The sequence below is a fragment of the Microcaecilia unicolor genome, chromosome 2 (genome assembly GCF_901765095.1).
Source record: "Microcaecilia unicolor chromosome 2, aMicUni1.1, whole genome shotgun sequence".
Taxonomy (NCBI): domain Eukaryota; kingdom Metazoa; phylum Chordata; class Amphibia; order Gymnophiona; family Siphonopidae; genus Microcaecilia; species Microcaecilia unicolor.
In genome coordinates, this window is record NC_044032.1 from 85451835 (window position 1) to 85479707 (window position 27873).

General features: G+C 43.7%; 1 protein-coding gene across 1 annotated transcript in view; it reads left to right on the forward strand.

The window, feature by feature from the left end:
• Positions 1-13169: 13169 nt before the first annotated feature.
• The window catches only part of MRPS30 (mitochondrial ribosomal protein S30), a 43186-nt gene continuing 28482 nt past the window's right edge, over positions 13170-27873 (forward strand). The window contains exons 1-2 of the mRNA XM_030192217.1: positions 13170-13748; positions 24203-24348. Of these exons, the coding sequence (XP_030048077.1) occupies positions 13196-13748; positions 24203-24348 (699 nt within the window). The 5' untranslated portion in view covers positions 13170-13195. The remainder of the gene's footprint in view (positions 13749-24202; positions 24349-27873) is intronic.

The window sequence follows — 27873 nt, forward strand, 5'->3', positions numbered from 1 at the left end:
AATTTAGGCTTATTTTATAGAATAAGCCTAAATTTCCATGCAGTTTATAGAATACGCTGAGCACCCATCCGTGCAACTAAATTTAGTCATGGGCAGTTATGCCAAGTAAAACTTGGTGTAAATACCACTGCCTAAATTACGCGCAGACTGGGTGTATTTTATAATCACACGTATTGATTTTAAAAACACCCATGACCGCCCCTGGCCATGCCCCCTTTTCAACTATGTGACTTAGAATTTATGTGCATTACGTTATAGAATATACGTAGTTCTGCATGTAAATTCTAATTAATATCAATTACTGTCAATAATTGATTAAGTGGCAATTATCAGCACTGATTGGCCTGCTATTTAATTAAGTTGCATGTGCAAATCCAGAATACGACTGGATTTGCACACACAACTTAAGACACACTATATAGAATCCAGGGGTATATGAATAAGTGCTTTGGAATACTGAGCCTATGATTCTTAACAAATTAATGTTCTAGAAATAGAAAAGACTCTACTACATATGTTGTAACAACATTTAACTTAGCAGAACATTATATTCAGTCACACCATATTTATTTCTTACGCAAGTAATATTTCTTCTTTAGAAATCTGCAAATAAAAATTTTTGGCAGTGCTCAACGTTATACCATAGAATACAAGTTATTCTGCATTTGACCTCATATATCAGTGCTAAGGATAGGCTCATAATGTAGACAAACAGCGACATCTAGTGAGCACTCTAGTCTGCACTATCCAAAATATACCATGTTTACGGGGAAAGTATTTCATCATCAAATCAAACACAGTATTTTTGCTCAAATAATACAACTTTAAATTTTCATGACAGCTGTGATCTACTTCTTCTGCTCAAGTTTCTGTTAAGTTCCTTGTGGACAACTGTCTTCTTTCAGGTCCTCCTGCAACTTTATTTTAGAAGTCTTATTCACAATTTTGACATACATAAACTGGTATTTAGACCTGTATATCACATACATCTAAATCACAATTAAAAGAAATTCAAAATATACACATTCAAATCATGAATATGTGCATAAGTCAAGGGAACATGATTTAGGTGTGCTTGGGTGGGACCAGGGCAGGGCAAAAATATACACGTGTATTCCCCATTTATGTCCACCGAGATCAATGTTGGAATTTACAGCTGCTCTCAGGGACATCTAAGTTATGTGAAAATGCTTGTTTTGTGCAGCGCTCTGCTAGATGGATTAGGGGAGTTCACCCCTTATTCCACCAGCATTTTTTGTTCCCACCCATGAGAGTGATACTGGCAAGTAATATTGGGCTCTGTGACAAACATAGACATGTAGGTTTTAAAAAATGGCAAACATGTGGATGTGTTGACACATATACATGTATGTTGCTGTGTTAGCCCTGTTGATGTTTTAGGCATTGAAACTCGTAAAATGGATGCTCCCACTACAAGTAACTGATATTTTAGAACAGGCTCTAAACCAAAGCTCGCAACGGATATAACTCTTCCTCTCTATGATTCCAAATGTATCTGTAACACTTGAACCTTATCCTATGATTCACAAATGTGTCTGTAACACATGAACCTTATCCTACCACACATGATATATATATATATATATATATCCTATATAATAAAACGCACCTCCAACATTCTGAAGCTGACTGCATGGCTGAGGCATTCCTGCTCTCTGTATCCATCTCCTGAATTGACATCATGTACTTCTGGGTTCGTCACAAGCAGAAGTGACCAACCACAAGAGGTTTCTCGGCTACAGAATGTTGGAGGTGCATTCTATTAAATAGGATTGGTCAGTTCCTTGAAGCACAGCCAGAGCTCAGCGTCCTACACAGTAACGCTCAGACACCAGAGAGAGAGGGGGGGGGGGGCCTGACACCAGAGAGAGGGAAGGAGGGGGGCCTGACACCAGAGAGGGGGCGGGAGGTATCTCTGTCACACACACACACTCTCTCTCTCTCTCACAGTCAATGTCATTCTCTCTCTCACTCTCACACACTGTCTCTCACACACTCTATGTCTCACACTGTATCACATTCACTCTCTATGTGTCACTCACACACTCTCTTGGTCTCATACACTCAGTCTCACAGAGAGTCTGTGTCTCACACACACTCTCTCTCTCGCACACACTGTATCTGTGTGAAACACACTCTCTCTCACACTGTCTCACATACGCACTTGCACACACTCTCATTCTCACACACACACTCTCTCTCTCACAGACACACTCACACCCAGACTCACTCTCTCTCACACACACACACACACTCGCACATTCACTCTCTCTCTCACACACAGTCACTCTCTCACACACTCTCTCAAACATACACACTCCGAGGAAAACCTTGCTAGCACCCGTTTCATTAGTGTCAGAAACGGGCTTTTTTTACTAGTATATATATATATATATATACCATGATATACTCCATATATGTGATGTTCCATGTATGTTACCATGTATGTATACACCTTAACGCAATAACATCTGTAATTCTGTTAACCGGAAATGGCAACCACCATTTCGGCAAATGTAAGCCACATTGAGCCTTCAAATCGGTGGGAAAATGTGGGATACAAATGCTACAAATAAAAAAATAAATAAATAAAAATCACACTGTATTTGTTGTTTACCGGACTGGGCGAATGCCATTACGGTACCATGTAAGCCATATTGAGCCTGCAAATAGGTGGGAAAATGTGGGATACAAATGTAACAAAATAAAATAAATAAATATCCTTTTCTAAAATACTAATGGAACGTGTCACATTCTGACGTAGACATCTCAGTTTCTATTTCTATGTTCTAAAATGGATTTTAAGAGTACTAAAATTTGAAGATTACTGAATAAAACTTAATTTTGGTGCATGTGCTGAAAAACAGATTCTGTGCCTGGAAAATTATAGGCTGGTAAGCCTTACTTCGGTGGTTGGAGAGGTGTACCCCGGGTCTCTTGTTCCTAGGCGAGGCTCAGTTCGCTCGGAACCGGGCTCATGGGAAAATTCCAACCACCTCTCACTCTTGGACATACCAATCTTCTCTTAGTTCAGTCCACACTCAATACGAGCTGGGAGTGGGTTGAAGTTCCAGAACTGAAATCCAGAGTTTTGAGAGACACTCATACTCTCTCGGGGGTCCAGCCCCTCTTGGCCCTCTGTCTCCAAGAAGCATGCTTCAGTCAGCAGTTTAATGCAAAACTCAAACCTTTATTCTCCAACTCTGCAACAGCAGCAACATCAAAACCAGTTTCAGCATTCCTATTTCAGATAAAATTCCAGATAGGTTCTAATTGTTCTGTTGTTCCTAAGGGGAATTCCTGTGCCAGTTTTTCCTTCAGGGATATTTACAAAGACAAGTTTCTGAGCAAAGTATGTACATATACACAGTTTTTCCTTTATGTCTATCCTGAGGCAGCATGACTCCCACTGGCTGGTTCTCCTTCCCTCAGCACAGCTCAAATCTCTGCAGGCTCAGACCCTCCTCTGATCTGACCCTCTTCCAGAAGCAACCTCCGCTCTGGGCCCATTATGGTCTTGGGACCAAGCTCTCCCTGGCTCTAATCCCTGGCTCATGGGCTGGGGTCTCTCCTACACCCACACATTGCTCACACACTTGTTTGATTGCTGCTTCAGGAGTCACAACCCCCCTATTGTAGCCAGTGGTCTCACTCCTCACTTAGAATTCCACTTTTACTCCTCCTGGTATCTTGGGGGAATGTCAGGCAACCAAAGACCCCATCCTAGGCATAATTCCAGCTTTTATCTCCTTAGTAATTCCTCCCTCCTTGACATTCTCTTTCCAAAAAACTCTTTTCCCCTGCATTCAATTTCAAAACCACTCTCCATGTGCTAGGCCAGCTCCCACCTGGGAACATCTAGGTCACTCTCCCCAATGACTCTCAAAGGTGCCTTCCCTTTCAGTAATCCCCAACCTAATAGGTGATTACAAAGGTACTGGAGGTGCTGTTCGAGGAAAGGATAGTGAAATTTCTAGAATCTAATGGGTTACAAGATCCGAGGCAACATGATTTTACCAAAGAAAAATCATGTCAAATGAATCTGATTAATGTTTTTGACTAGGTAACTAGAAAATGTAATAGTGGATATGCTCTAGATTTACTTGGATTTCAGTAAGGACTTTGACACAGAAGGCTCATGAATAAACTCAGTGGGCTAAAGTTAGGACACAAACCCCTGGATTCCATATAAGGCATGGTGAGTTGCACATGTTAAATTGGGTGCACACTCAATATATGCATGCACCTTAATTAACGAGTCAATAAGTATAATTGGCTAACAATTATCAGCACTAATTGGAAATAATTGGAATTTATGCACGTTTTTTAGGCGTACTCTAAAAAGAGGTGTTTGTAAATTCTAACGCATTTAGCTGAAAGAGGGGGTATGGCCATGGAAGGAGTGTGGACGTGTCTGAAGCATTCCTTAAATGTATGCGTGTGGTTATAGAATTCGGGGGAATGTGCCTACATTTAGGCACGGGTATTTACACCCGGTTGTCAGGGGTATAATTGGCCATGCCTAAATGTAGGCGCATTCCCCGGCCCTATGCACTATTCTATAAACCATGTCTAACCATGCTAAGCGATATTTTTGGACGCACCTATTTTTTAGATGCCATTTACTTAATCTGGCTCAAAGAGGTGAACTGGATTTGAAACTGGTTGACTGACAGATGGCAGAGGGTGGTAGTAAATGGAATTTACTCAGAGGATAGAAAGGTAAGCAGTGGCGTGCCTCAGGGATCGGTACTGGGGCCAATTCTATTCAACATATTTGTGAGCGACATTGCTGAAGGGTTAGAAGGAAAACTTGCCTTTTTGAAGATGATGTCACGATTTGCAACAGAGTGGACACCCCAGGAGTGGACAACATGAGAAGGTATCTACAAAAATTAGAAGACTGGTCTAATGTTTGGTGGTTAAAATTTAATGCGAAGAAGTGCAAAGTGATACCCTTGGGACTAAATTCTATAAATGGTGCCTAAAAAATCGGTGCCAAAAAATAGTACTTATGTCTATTGTATAAACAGTGATAAGTTAGGCACCATTTATAGAATAGCTCTTAGCACCAGGAACCATGACTTCATTTAAGTGTGACCATTTACACCAATGAAACTTTTGGGTAAATCCCCATCAATGAAACCTTTGGTGTAAATTAGGTGTGCATTCCCTTTATTCTATAACAATGTGTGTAAAATAAAGGAATGCCCCTGATCCGCCCATGACTCTCCCATGGCCATGCCCCCTTTTTGGACCCATGTGTAAAATGTATGGGTGTAAATTTTAATTAAATCCAATTAGCACCAATAATTGCTTGTTAAAATCTCAATTATCTGTGCTAATTGGCTCATTATTCAATTAAATTGCATGCACAAATTGGGAATGTGCAATTTTTTAGTGACTTTTATAGTGTCTGAGGATCTCAAGGCAGTGAAAGAATGTGACAAGGCGGTGGCTGTTGTCAGAATGACAAGCTGCATAGAGAAGCATAAGCTGCATAGAGAAGCATAACCAGCAGAAGAAAGCATGTGTTGATGACCCCGCACATTGATGATTGATGTTTATGTCCTGCCATTCCATCCAAAGAACGGACTTGCACTGAATCTGACTAAACATCTGAAGAACATACCAGAAGTCTATCTGCTAGAAATCTACATCAGATTGCATGTGTGCCATGTAGATTTGTATAAGTGCTGTGGGCTTAAGGTGACTTTTTTTACTTAGGAGTCTAGCTTAGGGATTTATGTGCATTTACTCTGAGCTGTATCTATAATAGACTTCCTTTGTCTTTATTTTTGCCTTCATTGCACATTATCTTTGCTGCTATTGTAAATAAATAAACACTTTATTTTATAATTCTTGGTTGTGGAGTTGGCTGTTTTTATTATTTAGGGCGTAGTGTACTCCTGTTTTTGCCTCTGAGACTGGAGTAACCCTCTGGAGGTCTCCTGAAGGGTGGACCCTTGCCCCCCCCCCCCCCCCCCCGGCAGAACCCCAGGCAAGAAAAACTGGCTACTAAATAAGTAGTAAACATAATAAATGTTTATTCAAATAGTCAAAGAAGCCAATCAGTAAATACTGAAATATCAACAATAAAATCCCAATACAGTATAACATGTAGTAAATAAAAACATAGTTTTACCTGGGGAGCTATCAATATGTCCACCTGATAGTGGACACACTGAGGCTCACCATCCTCAGTTCTGTTTCCTCTTAAATACTTTTTTCTTCCTTTCTTCATTTTCTTAATTACCCTTCCTACCTAATGAAAATACATCTTTCCAGAATATTCTATTTTCTTTTATGGTGAATCCTGTTCCAGCACTTTCTACCATCTTCCAACTTCTATCATGTATTCCCTCATTGCATGGACAGTTATGGCCTGTCATACAAATAAGCATAAGTTTTCATTAGATAATGGTTTGAGTTATGTCTTTGTTAAGCATAGTCATCATGCTAGTTCCCCCCCCCCCCCCCCCCCCACACACACACACCCTCTTGCTGAAGTTACAGTTTCACCCACACCCACTTACTTCTGCTTCTGATTGTTTATCTGGATACTGAAGGTGTCCTTAGTCATAGGAGTCTCTGTCTGTTAGTTGCTGACCAGCAACTTGTCACAAGTTAGCATAGGCCAAATGTCAAACCACAAATTTCTACAGCCTCAGAAAGGGCAGTTGCCAGAAAAAATACATTTCTAGCTGTCTGCTCACAGCTCAGAAAAGCAAAATAGGTATATTAAAATAAAAACTAGAAATATGAAGCGTTTGCACCTTGCCATGGCCTCTGTGATATTTATTTATTTATTTATTGCATTTGTATCCCACATTTTCCCACCTCTTTGCACGCTCAATGTGGCTTACAATACATTATGAATAGTGGAAATACATTTAGTATGACAGAAGGATCTTGGGTAACATGATAGTGATAAAGCATGATAATAGTATAACAGCAAATATTATAAGACAATTCTGGATAAGTGCGGAGGATTTTATATTTGTTGATCTTTATGGTACGCCTTGTTAAAGAGATGGGTCTTCAGTAGTCTGCGGAAGTTAGTCAGTTCATAAATCGCTTTCAAGTTTCGTGGCAGTGTGTTCCAGAATTGTGTACTCAGGTAGGAAAAGGTTGACGAATGCATTAGTTTGTATTTTAGACCTTTACAGTTCGGGAAGTGAAGATTAAGGAGTGTGCGGGATGTTTTTTTGGCATTCCTGTGTGGTAAGTCTATCAGGTCTGACATGTAGGCTGGGGCATCTCCGTGGATGATTTTGTACCCTTGATTGTACCAGGTTTCGGAAGACGGATCTTGGGAAGAAAGGTCTTACTCTTTTTAATTTCCACATTGAGTGGAACATCTTCTTGGTTGTGTTTTTCACGTGATTTTCAAGTGTTAAATGCCAGTCAATGGTGACTCCAAGAATTTTTAAGGTATCCGAAATTGGAAGATTCAGTTTTGGTGTATATATACAGTAGTGAGCTTGGTTCTAAGGATAAAAGGGAACACATTTGCTTCTGACACTTCACTCACTAAGGGGCCCTTTTACTAAGCAGCAGTAAGCCCACGTGGGCTTACTGCGTGCCAATATGGAACTACCGCAGTCTACAACAGGAGCCCTGCAGTAGTTCTCACCCTTAGTGTGCGCCATTTCCAGTGCACCATTTTGTAGCACCAGAAATTAACTGGTGGTAATTGGGCAGCACCACACACTGCCCAAGTACCACCGGGTTAGCTTAGGAGCCCTTACCACCATCTCAATGAGTGGCGGAAAGGGTTCGCTCCCAAAATGGCCATGTGGTGTTTCACTTACCGCACAGCTATTTCTTTTCTTCAAAAAAATACAGCTTTTTACCTGCTACGGTAAAAGGAGGCCTCAGCGCGTGTCAAAAACACACACTGATGCTAACGCAGCCCCCCTTTTACCATAGCTTCATAAAAGGACCCCTAAGGTTGGTATTACCAAAGACCTATTCCTTTTAGAATTTATGCTGTCAGGTACCCCAATAGCACCCCAAAAAGGGTTATATCTGCATGCGCTCCCAGATGCATGCCATATAGTCCAGGTGATTTACTACTCTTTAATTTGTCGATTTGGCTCAGTATATCTTCCAGGTTCACCCAGATTCCTTTCAGTTCTTCCACATCATCACCCTTGAAAACCATTTCTGGTACAGGTAAATCTCTTACATTGTCTTCTGTTAAGACGGAAATAAAGAATTCAATCATTCTCTCTGCTATGGCCTTGTCCTTCTCTGATTGCCCCTTTTGCTCCTTCATGATCTATCAGTCCCATGGATTTCTTTGCAGGCTTTCTGCTTTTGATGTACCTGAAAAAGTTATTAGTGTGACTTTTTGCCTCTGTGACAAGTTTCTCTTCATATTCTTTTTTAGCCTTCTTTATCAATGCTTTGCATCTAACTTGACAGTGCTTATTTTGCTTCTTGTTTTCTTCATTTAGGTCCTTTCCCCATCCTTTGAAGGTCATTCTTTTGGCTCTAATAGCTTCTTTCGCTTCACCTTTTAACCATGCTGGCTGTCTTTCCACCTTTTTTTCTCTCTGTTTTCTTTTATTTCTATGCATTACCTTCCACCTTTGGAAATGCGTGGAATGCATCTGGTCTGGACTTCTAATATGGTATTTTTAATATGGTATTTTTAAACAACATCCATGCTTGATTTAATGTCATGACCTTTGCAGCTGATCCTCTTAGCTTCTTTTTAACCATTTTCCTCATTTTATCATAGTCACCCTTTCAAAAATTAAATGCTGCTACAGCAGATTGCCTTTGTGGCTTCACTTCAGATAGTAGCTCAAACTTCATCACGTTATGATCACTGTTTCTCAGTGGGTCCAGCACCATTACCTCTTGTACTATGCCCTGCATTCCACTAATGGCTAGATCTAAAATGGCTCCCCTCTTGTCAGTTCCTACACCAGTTGCTCCAAGAAGCAGTCATTTATTACATCTATTTTATGTATTAGAATTTATTTACTGCCTTTTTGAAGAAATTCACACAAGGCGGTGTACAGTAAGAATAAATCAAACATAAGCAATAGACAATTACAGCAGTAAAAATATTCAGATAACAAGGCAAAGTATGGCATAGCATACTACTCACAATGAATACCATCCGGTCCAGGAGATTTGATACTCTTCAGTTTGTAGAACTGCCCCATTACATCCTCCAGGTTTACAAAGAATTCAAAAAGTTTCTCCGACTCGTCAGCTTCGAATACCATTTCCGGCACCAGTATCCCATCCAAATCTTCCTCGGTGAAGACCGAAGCAAAGAATTCATTTAATCTCTCTGCTATGGCTTTGTCTTCCCTGATCGCTCCTTTTACTCCTCGGTCATCTAGCGGTCCAACCGATTCTTTTGCCGGCTTCCTGATTTTAATATACCTACAAAAATTTTTACTATGTGTTTTTGCCTCCAGCGCAATCTTTTTTTCAAAGTCCCTCTTAGCCTTCCTTATCAGCGCTTTGCATTTGACTTGGCATTCCTTATGCCGTTTCTTATTATTTTCAGTCGGTTCCTTCTTCCATTTTCTGAAGGATTTTCTTTTAGCTCTAATAGCTTCCTTCACCTCACTTTTTAACCACGCCGACTGTCGTTTGGTCTTCCGTCCTCCTTTTTTAATATGCGGAATATATTTTGCCTGGGCTTCCAGGATGGTGTTTTTGAACAGCAACCACGCCTGATGTAAATTTTTGACCCTCGCAGTAGCTCCTCTAAGTTTTTTTTTCACCATTCTTCTCATTTTATCATAGTCTCCTTTTTTAAAGTTAAAGGCTAACGTATTTGATTTCCTATGTATACTTACTTCAAAGCTAATATAAAATCCGATATTATGATCACTGTTATCAAGTTGCCCCAGCACCATTACCTCCTGCACCAGATCATGCGCTCCACTAAGGACTAGGTCTAGAATTTTTCCTTCTCTTGTCGGCTCCTGTACCAGCTGCTCCATAAAGCTGTCCTTGATTTCATCAAGGAATTTTACCTCCCTAGCATGCCCCGATGTTACATTTACCCAGTCAATATCGGGGTAATTGAAATTACCCATTATTATTGTGTTGCCCAGTTTGTTTGCGTCCCTAATTTCCTTTAACATTTCTGCATCCATCTGTTCATCCTGGCCAGGTGGACGGTAGTACACTCCTATCACTATCCTTTTCCCCTTTACACATGGAATTTCAATCCACAGTGATTCCAAGAAGTATTTTGTTTCCTGCAGAATTTTCAATCTATTTGATTCAAGGCTCTCGTTAATATACAATGCTGCCCCTCCACTAATTCGATCCACCCTATCACTACGATATAATTTGTACCCCGGTATGACAGTGTCCCACTGGTTATCCTCCTTCCACCAGGTCTCAGGGATTTCAAACTTGTTTGTTGTTCCTATTTACATCATGCTTAGTACTTGACAGTATTAATTTGCAATCTTTTGTCTGATTTTTATTTTTATTTAAGGACACCTGATCTACTACGGTCTCTTTTGCAACCTCACTATCAAGATACCCTATCTTCCCTGTTTTGGTGATATCTTTGAAAGATACCTTATCCCGAACAATGCGCTTTTGAGCGACTGTCGACCTTCCTCCCGTTTCTAGTTTAAAAGCTGCTCTATTTCCTTTTAAAATGCCGAGACCAGCAGCCTGGTCCCACCCTGGTTAAGGTGGAGCCCATCCTTTCGGAATAGGCTCCCCCTTTCCCAGAATGTTGCCCATTTTAGAAAATGCTACCCTAGAGGATCTGGATTTGAGCTTTCTACCTAAGAGCCTAAATTTGGCTTCCAGAACCTCTCTCCCACATTTTCCTACGTCATTGGTACCCACATGTACAAAGACAGCCGGCTCCTCCTCAGCATTATCTAAAATCCTATCTAGGTGATGCGTAATGTCCGCCACCTTCACACCAGGCAGGCAAGTCACCAGGCGATCCTCACGTCCACCAGCCACACAGCTATCTATATGCCTAATGATCGAATCACCAACTACAACAGCTGTCTTACCCTTTCCCTCCCGGGCAGCACTTGGAGACATATCCTCGGTGCGAGAGGATAGTACATCTCCTGGTGGACAGGTCCTGGCTACAGGAGTACTTCCTACTTCACCAGGGTGATGCTTTCCTTCTAGGAGACCTCCCTCCTCCAAGGTAGCACAGGGGCTACCAGACTGGAGGTGGGACTTCTCTACAACATCCCTGTAGGTCTCCTCTATGTACCTCTCTGTCTCCCTCAGCTCCACCAAATCTGCTACTCTAGCCTCAAGAGGACGGACACGTTCTCTGAGAGCTAGGAGCTCTTTGCATCGGGCACACACATATGACATCTCACCAACTGGGAGATAATCATACATGTGACACTCAATGCAAAAGACTGGAAAGCACCCCTCTCGCTGCTGGACTGTTGACTCAATCTTAGTGTTTTTCAGTTTTTCAATAATTTAAAACTTGCTACAGTATTAAGGATATTAGCCTAATATAAAAGTGTCTTTTAGTTTATTTACAAGCTCATTTTCAAAGCACTTAGCCTCCCAAAGTTCCATAGAAACCTATGGAACTTAGCCTCCCAAAGTGCTTTGAAAATATGCCTCATAGTATAATGTATGATTTATTTAATGTTTCCTTCTTAGATGGTAATGAAATGTATTTAAAACATTGTAAGAGCACTCCTTGCTTGTTACCCTAATTACAATAACTGACTATAAATGAAGAGTTGTCTTAGGGGTGGGAAGACTAAACTAGATCCTGCAGTGCCTGCTAGATTCTATCTGTTAATGCTGTGGTACAAAGTTTTTAAAAGTAAGTGGAAAAGACTATGGAGATTAGTTGATAAAATTGCTTTTTATATTTTTATTTTGCCTAACACTAACCTACAATTCCTCCTTTAAAGCCCAATTTTTAAGTTCCCAAAGCACAAAGCAAAATAGTGTTCACTTACCAGAGAAATGTCCCCTTCTCTCGGAACTTCTCAGAAGTGGTCCATCTAGCCCAGTATCCTGTTTTCCAAACATTGGCCAAGCCAGGTCACAAGTACCTGGCAGAAACCCAAATTGTGGCTCATTTCTTGATTAGCTTTCGAAGGTTGCCCTTTGTCAGATTGCCGAAGAAGGGCAAACTTCGAAAGCTAATCAAGAAATGTATTAAGTTACTAGTAAAAAAGCCCCGTTTCTGATGCAAATGAAACGGGGGCTAGCAATGTTTTCTTCTGTGTGCATGTGGGAGTGTGTGTGTCCCTGCCCTCTGGCCTCTCTCCCCTCCCCCCTCTGAGTCCTTCACTGTTACAGAGCCAGCGATTTGATTTCGTGCTCTGCTGTTTTCCTTCACTGACTGTGTTACAGAGAGGGCGGGGCAGACACTCATAGGGAAACCGGATATCTCGCCCCCTTCACACTTCCGGCTGGAGGCTTCATAGAACGTTGGTTTTGCCTTTTATATAGAGAGATGTCCAATAAAAAAGGTATCATCTTATTCTCTTTTCCATGTTTTATTTTTTTTTCTATTGATTACCTTTAAAAGTGGACTAACATGGCTACCATACCTCTCTACTGAAGGTTTATGTCATAAATAAGTAAATAAAGAAATAGATCTAACCCTGAATGTTGAGCACCTGATTCTCATAAACATGATGTCTGTTTTAGTGGTCCTTTACCAAGAGAAAAAAAATCTCTGCACAAACACAAGCTAGGGTGCTCTTATAACCACCCCCTCTAAATGACACACTGATTACAATTTATAACAAATGACTACTCTACTACCTATGAAAAATTATTCCATTATTATAATTCCTCTGTGTACAACCGTATGCTGCATAAACTGGCATGTTTGAAAATATAAGTGATTTTAAATAAAAAATACTACCAACAATAAAAAAACCCGACAACGTGGATGCAGCAGCTCATCTCAAAATAAAGCAGATATGAGGCTCAGGTTTTTGTTTGGTTTGAGTGTACGCAGAACGACGGCTGCGCGAGGAAGAGGAAACACAGACAAACCTAGCTTCAACGTTTTGACCTCACTTCGTCTCCTGTTTTATGTAACCTCTTTGGCTCTGCACGCGCTGATCTGTTAAGTTGTGGAACACGATTGGTTGAAACCGCTTGTCTAACCCGGAACGGAAGTTCAGTTCCTTGGAAGTTCCGGTAGTGCGGGTCTTAGAAGATGGAGGCATGCAGAGCCGGGAGTCTGCTCCGATTCACACTTAAGGTCGCTATACCCGGGTGTCGGGTTTTACACACGGAGCCCGCCCCTCCCTCACCTCTCTATCCTCCGGTGGTGGCCTCCCTCACGGCCCGCAGCAAGGCCTCATTGCGGCGGCGCGCCGAGGAGTATCGAAAGCAAATATATGCCTCCCAGACGGTCGCTGAAAAGCTGCGGTTGATCACCAAAGTCCAACGGCTTAAGTTTGTGGTGCCGCCGCAGACCTTTGCCTTGGGTGCTGACCGTTGGTACCAGAGCTTCACTAAGACCGTTTTTTTACCGGGGCTGCCGGAATCGGTGACGGGTGGGCAGGTGGAGGAGGAAACGCTGAGCGAGCTGCGCTCTAGTGTATGTCATGCTCTCTTGCAGGAGCATTTCTATCTGAAGAAGAAGAGGAGACCTTTCGTGTACACGGAACAGAGACATTATGGTGCCCCCTTCCTCAATAACATGGTGTCCTCGCTGACGGCGCTGCTGGGAAAACACAACCCGCAGCTCAGGGATTCGAGCCTGGGTGAGGGAAAGCGTGGAAGTAACTAACGATCACAAATCTGTCTTCTACATGGGCTTGTGCAGGGCTTTCTGGCAGTGAATTACCCTGGTGAAATCTAGCTTTTGGGGTGTATATGTTAAAGAGCGTAGAGATTGCTTCTCTGTAGGACCAATACAGAAAGCCGCGAGCATAGTACTGTGTTATGGAGGAAGCTAAATCTACGTGTTGCAGTTTTGTGGGCACAAAACTTGCGTGCAGGACAGGTTGGAGCCTGTCCGATTCATGCGTATAAGGTTTTTGTGCGCATGATGGAACAACAATGGAAGTGTTTGCACACATGGGTGCCTGTTCTTTTACGTATCAGTATCAGCCTTGTAAAAGTTTCTAGCACTTAAACATTTTGTGTATGGAAGGATAGGCGTCCATGTGTACCAATACTTTCATGTTTGTTCTGATCAAAGCACACGCGCTGTTATTTCACATCAGTCTTTTAAACTTGCAGGTACTTGTGACCAATGTTTAAACCCTGGTGTTAAATCTTTTCTGCTAACCCTTCTACACTGCCTAAGACCAGGCAAAAAAAAATGTGATTTGTTGCATTTAAAAAGCCACTGCGCCCTTTTCTGCCTGCTGCAAAATACTTAATGGCTCCATATCCATACAATGAGGTGTTAGCTTATTTATGTTTTTTTGTGGGCAAGCCATGTTCGTGCATGATAGCTAAAATAGGTCTAATAATAGTTAAAATAGGACTAAAAGCATACAAAAAAGTAATATAAATATGTCTGTAATACTTCAGCTTCCACCTAACCAAGTGGTTTCTGAACCTGTCCTGGGGGAATCTCAGCCAGTTTGGTTTTCAGGATATCCACAATGAATATTCAGGAGTTAGATTTGCATGCACTGCCTCCATTACATGCAAATCTAACTCTTGAATATTCATTGAGGATATCCTGAAAACCCAACTGGCCAGGTGGTCTAGAGGACTGGGTTGGAAACCACTGATTGAAAACTATATATAAAAATAAATAACAGCATCTAACCCCAAATATTCTGTATACAGGGGAAGCTAGACCAGTTTACATGCTTTGTACAAAGTATCCTTGATTCTAGCTAAACAAGCAAATTTTCTGGGATTACACATGATCATCCATTTAAGGCATACATTATTTTCTTGATCAATTTTGTCTTCAATGCTTCATTTTTCTTATCCATTGTTGAGTCTTTTGATCAAGTCTTCCGTGGTCTCTTATGCCATCATACAATTATCCATTGCACTAACAGATCAGGAGGCATATTTTCAAAGCATATAGACTTGTAAGATTAAGTGCTTTGAAAATGATCTCCAAGGTGTATTACTAGATTTCCATTGTACATTTTTTTCGATAGCATTTTGCGATATACATGAAAGCAATGCTATAAACTGGCACCTAAATTTAAGTAAAGAGGGGCAAATTTCCATAAATACAAGAGCAGCAATCAAACAGCGGAGGTGACCAAGGACCAGGATGTAGCCAAAATTGTTTCTTAAAAACCTTTAATAAGCAAGTTACTGAACACTTTTGCTGCAGTTGTTTTCAAGGGAGAAAAACGTTTTCCTCCCTTTGAGATCTATGTGTGTTGTGGACTCCTGAAGCAGGCACTACCGCGAAAACAATGGCCCATGTCTAGGCCTTCCTAAAGGTTGTGTATTTCTACTACTACTACTATTTAGCATTTCTATAGCGCTACAAGGCGTACGCAGCGCTGCACAAACATAGAAGAAAGACAGTCCCTGCTCAAAGAGCTTAAATCAGCTTGCTTATTAAAGGTTTTTAAGAAACAATTTTGGCTACATCCTGATTCTTGGTCGTCTCCACTCTTTGCTTGCTGACCTAAATTAAAGTACCAATAGTGCACCTTTTTAATAGAACACAAGCGCTTATGTGCGTAATTGGTGCCAATAATTGCCAGTTACGTGCATACGTGCTAGACGCTATTCTGTAAACAGGTGCCTAAACTTCTTAGGAGCCCTCTTTCTAAGCTGTGGTAAAGGGGCTCTGCTGCCTGATTACTACCGGCTAACCCCCTTGGAAATATTTTTTGAATATTTTTTCAATATTTCTGCTTGCGCCGGAAATGGCATGCGCTGGGATGGAACTACTACTGGCACCTTCGTTGGGCTGGTGGTAGTTCTGGGTTGCTGCATTACAAGCCTTTAGTAAAGGGGCCCCTTACCTTGTAACTGTCAGGAAGGAATATGCATGAGCAGAAAATGAACACGTCATGGGCGTGTTGCTAAGTGATGTGCACAACTTATAGAGGAGTAATAGTTGTGCACATTGTATGGTGCTCTTAGGTGCACCCACTTAGGCCAGCCGTAAGTAGGTGTCCGTAACCTTTGGCGCAGCAGTGCGACTTTGTGCTAATATACTATAACAGCTTAGACACACCTTTAAGTCATTATAGAATGTGCACCCCTTTGTGGCACCTAAGATGAGGCGGCAATTATTATTTTTTTTCTTTCAGAATTTATTTTACAATTTTAAATGCTATTTTTGCAATATCCTCACTCTTGGAATCAGCCCCTTTATGTGTAGTGCTGCGTTGCCTTCCACATTTCTAGCTTTTCCTCAAGTTGTCCTTGTAATTTTATTAGTAAAACTGGATGTTGGAGCAGAATTTGAAGAATATATCCTGAAGTTACATCTGCTCACATACCAAATAGCTAAAACGTTAATGTCTGTATGATTTTAAAGTGAATATTATGAGTGTGCTTAGCAGCAGCGTTAACCATGTCTGCACATTGTCACTGGAAGCCCCTGTAATCTTTGTTCTATTAACATAATGAATTTTTAAAAATGTAGAAAAAAACTTGTACTAATAACAGACAAATTGTAAATCAACAAGAATAAAAGGAAAAAAAAGTAAATACTCTTTTTTCCATTTATTCCATTCTCTCTCACTCCTTTTCTTTCTTCTAGCTCTCTATAAAACTCAAATGCTTCCTAGAGAATAGCCTCTTAATTTTCTGGTGGATTCACAGGCTACTTTCCCTTCAACTAATTTGCAATCAAGCAGAATCCTGGGCTATGTGGACCTTTGGTCTTGACTCAGTATAGCTATTCTTATATTCTTCTGTAGTGTCTCTGTAGACTGGCACAGATATGTTATGCAGTCCTACCAGCAGATGGAGACTGAGAATTGCTGAGTTTCAGATAAGCCTATAAGTGAGCTGGGCAGCCCCCTGAAAATCAGTCTGTTCTCGGTCTCGGCAGATAGTAGGAATGGTAAGCCTATGCAGTCCCGTTTTTGTTTCTTTTTGCCCTTTTGAGTGGTGGTTCTTTTTGTTTCTGGCTAGGGTTTTGTCTGGCTTTGGCTCCGAGGAGATTAAAAAAACAACAACTCTAATCCGTTCTCTCTGCTGCTGGACAGCGGTTGAGACCTATGGGAGTCTCTTACCCCTGGGGGTGCTAAACTCGGGTGGCTGAGTCCCTTCCCCCTCCTTGGATTGTTGTCTTGGGTCCTCAGCTGTCCTTCTTTGCCTGCTGCTAGACAGGCAGTCTTGGAGGTCTACCTATAGGCCTTTGTTGAGAGGTCTGTTTTAAAAAAAAAAAAAGTGATTTAAGTTTAAAGAGTCAGCCTCCTACTTTTCTCTGCCAGTTTGTGCTGTGTGATCCTTCACTGCTTTTTTTTTTTTTTTTTTTTTTTTGGGGGGGGGGGGCTGCTGTTAGTGCTACAGAAATGATTAGTAGTATTAGTTCCTGTAGCGCTCCTCAGTTTTACAGCAGCTGACGTGAGCTCCCAGCACTTGAAGCTCTGCGCAACCTGTCAGCGTCGGGCCATTGATTCCATGGGTCAGTGTTCGATCTGGGCGGGGAGATAGTGGCAGTAGTTCTGCAGGCTCCGGAGTTAGAGGTACAGGCAAAGCCCTCACGTGTGACTGCAACGGCAGCTGCTTCAGTGTCAGTGGGGGAGTGCTCGATGACAACGGTTCCGATTTCAGTGGGAACCACCTCCATTTTGAGAACCACACCAGCTTCAGATTGTCCCTCGCCGTTGGTACTTGTGTCTCCCACCAAACCTGGACAGGAGTCCTCAAAGTCCTCTCAGTTTTCGGGGGAGGATTCCCCGCCCCCTCGACTTTGTGTAGGCCGTGTATAGGACTTTCTGCCTCCATGAAGAGGGCAGCCAGTCTCTGAGGCCTGTACATAGATCAGCATTTGAAGACCATTCAAAAAGCAGGTGGAGGAGAGATTATAGGATTTTTTGGATAGTGCCTCTCAGTCAGAGGCAGATCAGAATTGGGCAGATGAGGAGGTTTTAGAACCAGAGCATGGTTTTGGGGCAGAGAGTTGGATGGAGGATTTGCCTCCTGGGTTGGATGTATCGGTTGTCCGTGTTTTCCATCGGGAGGAGCTCCAGGAACTTAATTCTCAAGTTTTTTTTGTTTTAAAATTTGAGGAGACTCCGCAAGAGGCTCCCTGGACAGTGGACCCTATTTAAAAGGCATAGGGAAGTCTTCCTGATCTTTCCCCTTGCATCAAGACATTAGGGATGTTGTTTAGACCCAGTGGAAAACTCCAGACTCTCCTTTTTGGGTGGCTCGGTCCATGGTCCACATTTATTCTGTTCCAGAGCAGGGCAGGGAATCTCTGCGTCCTCCGATGGTGGATGCTGTGGTTTTGGCGGTAACAAGAATGCAGTCCCTATGGACGGGGGCACTGCACTGCGAGATCCTCAGGACTGTTGAATGGAGGCTTTCTTGAAGCAGAGTTTTGATGTTACAGGTGGTGCTTACTGCTATCTGTAGAGGTTTGGTTGTGCAGGCCTGTTTTTGCTGGGCAGAGATGATCTTGGACAGAGAGTCGAACGATTGGGCCCTGGTGGATCAGGAAGTTGATAAACTCGAGATTTGCTTGTCCTTCCTTGCTGATGCTGTTTACGATCTTCTCCGTACATCAGGTAAGTCTGTGGCACTCAGTATGGCTGCTCAGTGTTTGTGGATGTGGTTTCCTTTCCGTGGGTCTATCCTGTTTGGCGAGGAGTTGGATAAATTGTTGAAGAGCCTAGGAGAGACCAAGGTTCCTCAGCTTCCAGAAGACAGACCTAGACAGTCTAGTAGAGGTGTCTTTGGGAAAGGTAGATTTTGAGAGACTTGGAGATAATAAGTCCGGTAGAGGCGTTGGTATTCAGCGTAGTCACTATTTTCAGAGGGCTCAGTCCATTTCGGGGGGGTCATCAAGGGGGGCGGGATTCCAGTCTCTCAGTGTCCACTCCTGGATGGGCCTCCCAATTAAAGTGTTGGGGGAGGGTCCAGCCTCTGGTTCCGGTAGGGGCAAGATTGCAATAGTTTTATTGGAAGTGGACCCAAATTACCTCAGATCAGTGGGTGCTCGACGTATTTCGAGAAGGTTGCGCTCTGGAGTTTGTCCCTTAGCAGACGCCTTCCTGGAGTCTCCCTGTTGGAAGATGTGGGCTGTCCGGGACACTTGATGAAGGCTTCTCGATCTGTAAGCTGTGGTTCTGGGGCCAAGCAGCGAGAAAGGCCTAGGTCATTCCTTTTACTTTGTGGTCCCAAGAAAGTAGGTTCTTTTTGGCCAATTCTGGACTTGAAGGGTGTCAATTGGGTGCTTTGTGTGTCCTACTTCCGCATGGAGACTTTGCATTCGGTCATAGTGGTGGTTCGTCCAGGGAAGTTTCTTACTTCTCTGGACTTGACCGAGACTTATTTTCATAGAAGTCCCTTCGGTTTGCTGTTTTGGGACAGCATTATTCTGTGTGCTTCCCTTTGGTCTTGCTACTTACTGCTCCTCAATCCTTTTCCAAGATAGTGGCGGTGGTGGTAACATAGTAAATGATGGCAGATAAAGACCTGTACGGTCCATCCAGTTTGCCCAACAAGATAAACTCATTTTACATGATTGACTCGTTTGGGCCAAGTCGTTCCAGGAGAGTGTTCAAGTCACTTCCAGAGTAGTGCAGGAGGTTCAGTCATTGGGCTCAGTAGTCAATCTGGCCAAAGGTCATCTGGAGCCATCTCAGACTTTGGAATATCTGGGGTGCTTTTCGACCCTTGAACGCGTTGTCATTCGTTCTGCAAGAATTCTGAAGTTGCACACTCAGATTTGCTCTCTTCTGCGAGCTCGGTCTCACAGGGCCAGGGATTATTTGCAGGTTCTGGGATCCATGGCAACCTTTTTGGACATATTGCCGTGGGTCACAGCTCACATGAGTCCACTGCAGTCAGTTCTTCTGTCCCATTGATTGCCTCAGTCACAGGAGTTGGAGGCCCGGCTTCCCCTTCGGGGTCTGGTGTGGTACTGTGAATTGATCGGTTCGCAGTCACCTCTTGAAGGGAGCATGGCTGGAACCTCAGTGGGTGATGCTGATGGACGGATGCCAGTCTCCAGGGCTGGGGGAAGTGGCTCAGGGACATTGGTTGCAGGAGGAAGCGAGATTTTTGATCAATGTGATGACGTCCAGGACCATTTGCCTGGGATACTCTCGTTCCAGTCCCTTCTCAAAGGCAAGGCAGTGTGAGTCCTATCAGATAATGTCACAGTGATGGCGTTTGTCAATTGGCAAGGGGGCACATAAAGTCTACAGGTGGCGCAGGAGGCGTTTCTGCTTCTCTCCTGGGTGGAGCTTCATCTGTCGAATCTCTCAGTGGTGCATGTCACAGAGGTGGACAACATCCAGGCAGGTTACCTCAGCAGACAACTAGATCAGGGGAATGGAGTTGAGTCCAATGGCCTTCACCCTCATGACAGACGGGGAACTCCCATCGTGGACTTGGTGACTTCTTGCAATGCTAAGATTCCTCAGTTTTTCAGTTGGAGAGAGAGAGAGCACCTCAGAGGGCATGGATGCTCTACTGCAGACTTGGCCTGTATCGGAGTTCCTCTTTGTGTTTCCACCGTGGCCTTTATTCGGCAGGGCCATTTAGCAGATAAAGCACCACGGGGGCATCGAGGTTCTGGTGACTGGATTGGCCGTACAGACCTTTGGTACAGCAATCTGGTACGTCTCTTGGTGGAGGAGCAACTTTGGTTGCCTCAGAGAGAAGACTTGCTGTGTCATGGCCTGGTGCTGCTACCTGATCCAGCTGTGTTCTCTCTTACAGCTTAGCTCTTGAGAGGGCGTATCTGAGGAAGATTGTTCTTCGTCGACAACTGCAACGCTTCTGTGGTCTAGGAAGCTGTCTACCTTGCTCGTTTACGTGCAGATGTGGCATGTCTTTGAGGATTGGTGTGCCAGTCAGCAGATTGTTCACCTTCACATGTCGTTGCCTCAGGTTCTGGAATTTTTGCAGGTGGGTCTGGACAAATATCTAGCCTTGTCATCGCTTAAAGTACAGGTTTTTTACCTTGTTTCACAGTCTTGGTCCAGGGTAAATCCCTGACCGCATCATGACATGGCGCCTTTCTTTAGAGGCATGCATCATCTTCAGCCTCTGGTGTCCTTGGGACTTCAGTCTGTTTTTACTGCGTTGGTGGTGGCACCCTTTGAGCCTTTATACGCTGAAGGATTTGACTTTGAAAACTGTGTTTTTGGTTGCCTTAACTTTGGCTCACTGGATTTCGGAGCTGCAGGCCCTTTCTTGTCGGTAGCCTTTCCTGTTGTTCTTTAAGGACAAAGTTGAACTTTGGTTCCTTCCTTCCTTCTTTTCTACCCAAAGTGGTCACTGATTTTCACATGAATCAGTCAGTGTCTGTGCTGGGAGATTGAGCTGGTTCAACGGAGTAAAGCAGTTGCGTTTTCTGGATTTCCGGCACATTCTCTGAAGGTACCTGCACATTACTCAAGAATTTTGCCACTCTGATTGACTGTGCTTGTTGGTGGCCATCGGAAGGGAGAAGCCACTTCTAAGGCTACTATTGCTCGGTGGATTAAAGAGGCGGTTGTGTCAGCTTACTTGCTCAAGGGCAGACTGATTCCATTTTTTTATGTGCTCATTCCACACGGGCTCGGGCGGCTTCATGAGCGGAGCATTCCTTGGTGCCTCCGCTGGACATCTGCAAGGCAGATGTGTGTCTTTGTTGCATTCCTTTGTGTGTTATTACAGGTTGGATGTGCAGGTCCGTCAGGATGTGGCATATGTGTTGGAGGCAGGTCTTCTGGGTCCCACCCTTGATGGTCATTGCTTTGGTAATTCCCATGTGTGCCGGTCTAGGGGACGCTGTGGAAGGAGGAATTTGGTCTTACCTGATAATTTGCTTCTAGCGCTCTAGAAATGTTAAGTAGTAGTAGTAGTAGACTGGTACAGAGCCCGCTCAGATTGTCTGTATTAGTTGTATGGAGTGTGTTCGTCGACAGTGCTCCTTGCTGGTCGGTGGGCGAGGAGTTGGAGGTTTTTGTCTTTTTTTTTTTTTTTTTTTTTTTTTTACTTAAGTGGCCCAAGTACACTGTATTGCACCTTGGAATACAAAAAAAAAAGTGGGGGAGGTGGAAACAAAAAAAAACAAAAAAAAATAAGAGAAGGGCAATATGAGGTATCTACCTTAGGGGGTCAGTTTTGTTGGATGTCTCTTTGGTGCTGGTAGTTGTTGCAATTCTGGGCAGCAGCCGCAGACGGTGTTGTTTGAGCCTTGTTGACGGTTCATGTTGCAGTTTAGTTTGGGGTAGTGCTGTTTTCTTTCTTTTCTCTCCTCTTCGGTGATTCTGCTTGGCTATTCGCCTTATGTTCCCCTGAACTGCAGAGTGGAAGTCTGGAGGATTATTGGATCTAGTTCAAATTTTGCAGTTTTTCAGACTTTAAAAAGTTGCTACCGTATTTTTCGGACTATAAGACACACTTTTTTTCCCCAAAATTTGGGAGGAAAATGGGGGGTGCGTCTTATAGTCCGAAGGTAGCGAGGTCCGATTTCGGGATCGCCCTCCCCCCGAGTTCGGGATCGCCCTCCCCTACTCACGTCATGCGATGTTCCCTGGTGGTCTAGTGACGTCGGGGCAGGAAAGAGCCCCCTCTTTCCTGCCCAGCGCGCGCGCTGCTCTCCGTCCTCCTGTATGCTCCCTGACGGTCTCGGCGAGATTCAAAATGGCCGCCGAGAGTTGCTGTCTCGGCGGCCATTTTGAATGTCGCCGAGACCGTCAAGCAGCATACAGGAGGACGGAGAGCAGCGCGCTGGGCAGGAAAGAGGGGTCTCTTTCCTGCCCCGACGTCACTAGACCACCAGAGAACATCGCGTGACGTGAGTAGGGGAGGGCGATCCCGAACTCGGACAAGACGCACCGGAGCACCTAGGTTTTAGAGGAGGGAAAAAGGAAAAAAGGTTTTTTCCTATTTCCCTCCTCTAAAACCTAGGTGCGTCTTATGGTCCAGTGCGTCTTATAGTCTGAAAAATACGGTAATTTCTTTTGAAGTATTTTGAAAAAATTGGACATCTGTAATGGTGATGGGGTTGCTTTTTAATGTAGGAGATTCACTCATTCAGAATTTTCACTGAAAACCAATGCATAGTTTTGTTCTAAGATCTAATTTGGGAAGTTTAGTGGTCCATTGGCTAGTATTCTGCCTAGAGCCTTTTGGAATAGGCAAGTTATAGATAACAGCAAAAACAATCTACCTGACTTAATCATAGTGGCACAATAGATGATGCAGGTAAAGACTGAGAGGCCCTTTTACTAAGCTGCAGTAATTAATTGGCCTTTGTGTATCTTTACATGGGTCTTTCCTTCAAGCTGAGGCCATTTTTGCTATATTTGTAGAAACCTCAAATTTTCATTTATTTCATTAATGGCCATGCGCTAATGTTACCATTACTGTGCTGCCATTTTTAAAAAGTACTACGGGAGCACTTACCACCATGTATTTTAAAGGTAATACGGGTTCATGCGTTAAGTGCATGCTATCCAGTTAGTGTGCAGTAACATAAATACACTGACTGGTTAGCAAAGTGCAACCACTTTCTGCTCATATCACTCCCTCTGACAAAAAAGAAAAAATATTTACTTCATGGATAGCACGCACACAAATGCACAAATGCAAAAACTAACATGGGACACTAGTGTGTCCCACCTTAGGCCTTTTTTGCTGCATTAAGCACGTTAGCACTTATGCAGCTTAGTAAAAGGGCTCCTAATTGGCCCAGTCAGACTTCCCAGTTGGCTTCCATTAGCTAATAGGTTCCCTTTCTGGTTCTCTATTGCTGTTACTACTATTTATCATTTCTATAGCGCTAATACATGTATGCAGTGCTGTACGCATTACATGCAGGTACTTCTCTGTCCCTAGAGGGCTCACAATCTAATCAGTTTGAGTGTATGAGCATATAAATTTACCTAATAAATCAAGCAGCAACTTTTCCCTTACTCCCATATCTTATACCCAACTTGTGTAACCTCTTATCACAGCTCTCAGCATCTGGGTAGAGCATGTCAAAAATATGCTATATGTAAGGGGCTTGGTCTTAGCTTGCAGATTAAATATTGATGTATGTAATGTTATCATTGCTGAAACAATGTTTTTTGTTTTGTGAAATTGTTACATGAAGATATTGGACCACAAGTTAATTTTTTTTGGCTTCGTGGTGAACGGGTTGTTCCTCGTGGACATCGGCGACGCAAGGTTGATCCAATCCCGTTTCAGATAGATGACAACCCTCAGTGCCAGATTCGTATGCCAGTGCAACTTCCAGAGGTATTCATTTTTGGGTGTCTGTCTTTATTTTATGTTATTTTTGTGGAAGGGCCATAGTTGTCGGGCTGTGGGATGATGGTGAGTTTGCTGCAGCCCAGCAGAGTGTCAACTGTTGGGAGAGCTGTGGAAATGACCCTCTGACCTAGCTTAATTCCAATCACTGGAGAACGGTGGTAGCTGCTCTGGTCCAGTGGAATCCTTGTTTTTATTCAGCGTGCATGGTTCAGCAAGAGGTTTTAGATGGACATTTGCTCTCTCTTCTGTAAACTTTATTTTGAAAGGGAGCCAAGGAGAATTTGACAGACCTCTATCTGTAAACTTTTCAGTTCCCTTAACTGCTTGGGGGAAAAATGAGAGGACCAATCTTAAATAGTATGCCCAATCCCAGACAGCTTCCCCAGCAGCCTAGTAAATCTCTTTCCCTATTTACTAGTATGGTCCAAACATAATTCCATATCACATAAGTGTTTGTGTAGTGCATGTAGTCTCACTACTATCTAAAGCACTTGGTTATTTGATTTCATCTCCTCTCTTATTAGCTCAGTGCAAAAAATGATAACCTCATTAATTTGGAAGCTGAGGATGTCTGTCAGTAGAAGAATGAAATACCCAATCAGCTTACTATCAGGGTTCTCAGGACCCTGTTTACTCAAGATATAAATTTGATAGTGGTCATAAGCATGCTTTGGTGGCTGTGATATAAAATATGCTTTAGTTTTTTACTGTATTCTTTTCAATCAAATGGAAGTTGGAAAGAAATACGAAAGGATTCTCAACCTAGTCCTCAGGACACACCCAGCCAGTCAGGATACTCACAATGAATATGCATAACAGAGATTTACTTCTACTGTATGCAAATCTATTATTCATAAACATTGTGGATATCAGACTGGCTGGGTATGTCTCAAGGACTGGGTAGGGAGTCTCTGCTCTAAGGATTTGATGGCTTGTGCAGAAGTTTCCATTAAACCAATTTGCAAGTAATTTTGTGCAACAGAAGCCTTTAATCATAAGGTGCAAAATTTGGGCTAGACTTATACGGTCTGTGCCAGAGCCGGTGATGGGAGGCGGGACTGGTGGTTGGGAGGCGGGAAGTACTGCAGGGCAGACTTGTACGGTCTGTGCCCTGAATAAGGCAGGTACAAATCAAGGTAAGGTATACACATATGTTTGTCTTGTTGGGCGGACTGGAGGACCGTGCAGGTCTTTTTCTGCCGTCATCTGCTATGTTACTATGTAGTCCTAGCCAGTTGAGCCAGGGGGTGTGTGGCCAAAGGAGCCAGCTTTGAGGGCACACTTGGTCTGCAGGTCCCTGTCTTAACCCACAGTTCTCCTTTTCCCAGTGTTTTGTGCTTTGGGTTTCCTCAGCAAAATAAAAAATTTAAAAACAAGCAATGTTTTAGCTTGCCCAATCCAAAACAAACAAACAATGGAAAACTGTGCTTGAGAGGTTTGTTCCTCGGCCAAGCCTGGAGTGCTGGTTGAGTGGCGGGCTCCTCCTGGGAGACTCTGCTGCTGTTGAAGGTACCATTTCACTTCCTGTGGTAAGTGGTTTTCATTTTTTTCTTTGGTCCTCTCTGTTGGGGTTTAGCGAGGTACAGTATGGCAACCAAAGTCAAGCGCTGTTTCCTGCTGCAAGAAGAGATGTTCCGCAGTGCAGGATGTATGGATGACTTGATTGCAGATGGTGCTTCGGTCTCTCCCGACGGAGTGGTCTCTCGTGTGCAGTCTCATGGTACGCACGCCATTTACTCAGTTTCCGCTGATGCGGTTCCGGCCTCACCGCAGCTGCCGCTTCCGGAGCACTCACATGCTGCTGGCCCGTCTGATGGGGTCTCTGACGGGACATGGGCGGCCTTGGGGGCGCTCCGAGTGAGGCTGCGGGGACAGAGCTTGCAGCGGATTTTTTTCTCCCCTGATTTTGGCTTTCTAATGCATCAGGCATATTTGTTGAAACTGTCCTGTCCGCAGTCGCAGCCTCCTCAGGTGATGGTGGTCCAGGAAGCATTTTTCACCAGGACCAGCTGTCAGCTGTTATTTCTAGTGCCTTAGAGGTGTTGAATAGTTCAGATCCAGAGGCGCAGATGGCCTCTATGGTCAATCTGAAGATGGTGAGCACCAGAAAACCATCTAAGGTGTTTCTGGTGCATGAGGACATCGAGGAGCTTATTACAGCTCAGTGGTCCGACCCTGATGGGAGGCTCAAGGTGACGAAGGCGATGGCTTGTCTCTCTCCAATGAGCACTGATTAGGTAGACAGGTTTTCTTTCCCTAAAGTTGATGCCCTAGTGACAGTGGTCACCAAGAAGGACCACTCTTCAGGTGGAGGGAGAGATGGCATTGAAGGGTATGCAGGACCAGCAGTTGGAGGCTTCTTTGAATCATTCATTTGAAGTATTGGCTCTGGCACTGCAGGCTTCTATTTATAGCTCGTATGCGGCTAGAGCATGCCTTAGCTGGCTTCAGCATGCGCTGGATCCACTGTTCCAGCGCACTGTTGGCAGCCACTGTTCCCCGCATGGAGTCAGGTCCAGCTTATCTAGCTGATGCTTATGATCTGGTGCGGGCGTTGGCTAAGCAGATGGCTATGGCGGTCACTTCCCGCTGTTTGCTGTGGTTTCGCAATTGGGCGGCGAATATGGCATCTGCACTGTGTCTGGCTAAGCTACCTTTTCAGGGGAAGCTGCTGCTTGGTGAGGATCTTGAGAAGATTGAAGGATTTGGGGGATTCCACATCCTCAGCAGCTTCCAGAAGATAAGCCTAATCCCACTTCTAAGGCCGGTACATTGAGGTCTTGGTTCAGGAGGCTCAGCGGTACTGTACAGGTAATGCTTCAGCGACCTTTCAGCATCCCAGTTTCCAGCAGCACTCAAGTTTCATAGTGAGGAAAGGTCCTCAGGACCAGCTGCCAGGCAGGAGGCTACAGGGCACTCTGTGTAATGATGGGGCGTCTGTCCGCTCTTCGGTGCCCCAGATAAGGGGTCGGCTGACTGTCTTCTATGAAGAGTGGAGCAAGATCACTTCAGACCATTGGATTCTCGAACTTACCAGAGGTGGATGCGGGCTAGAGAGTCCTATTGTCCCATCGCAAACTCTGTTTTGGAGTCTCGGTGCACTACGGCTTCCAAGCGGACGGCAATTTGATGCCACATTGCTCTACTTATTGGACATGGGGGTGATGGTCCCAGTTCCATCACCCGAGGTTTGCACAGGTCTGTATTCCATTTACTTTGTAGTGCCCCAAAAAGGGGGGGGCTCCTTCAGACCTGTACTAGACCTCCAGAGGGTGAATGAATTTCTGAGGGTGTGGCATTTCCTTATGGAAACCTTGAGGTCCGTGGTGGCAGCAATGCAGCTGGGGGAGTTTCTTACTGTGCTAGATCTGAAAGAGGCTTATTTGCACATCCCAATTTGGCTTCCGTATCAGCAGTAGCTTCAATTTATGATTCTGGGAAGAAACGTTCAGTTTTGGGCCCTTCCTTTGGCCTCGCTTCTCCAAAGTGATGGTGGTTGTGGCGGCGTTT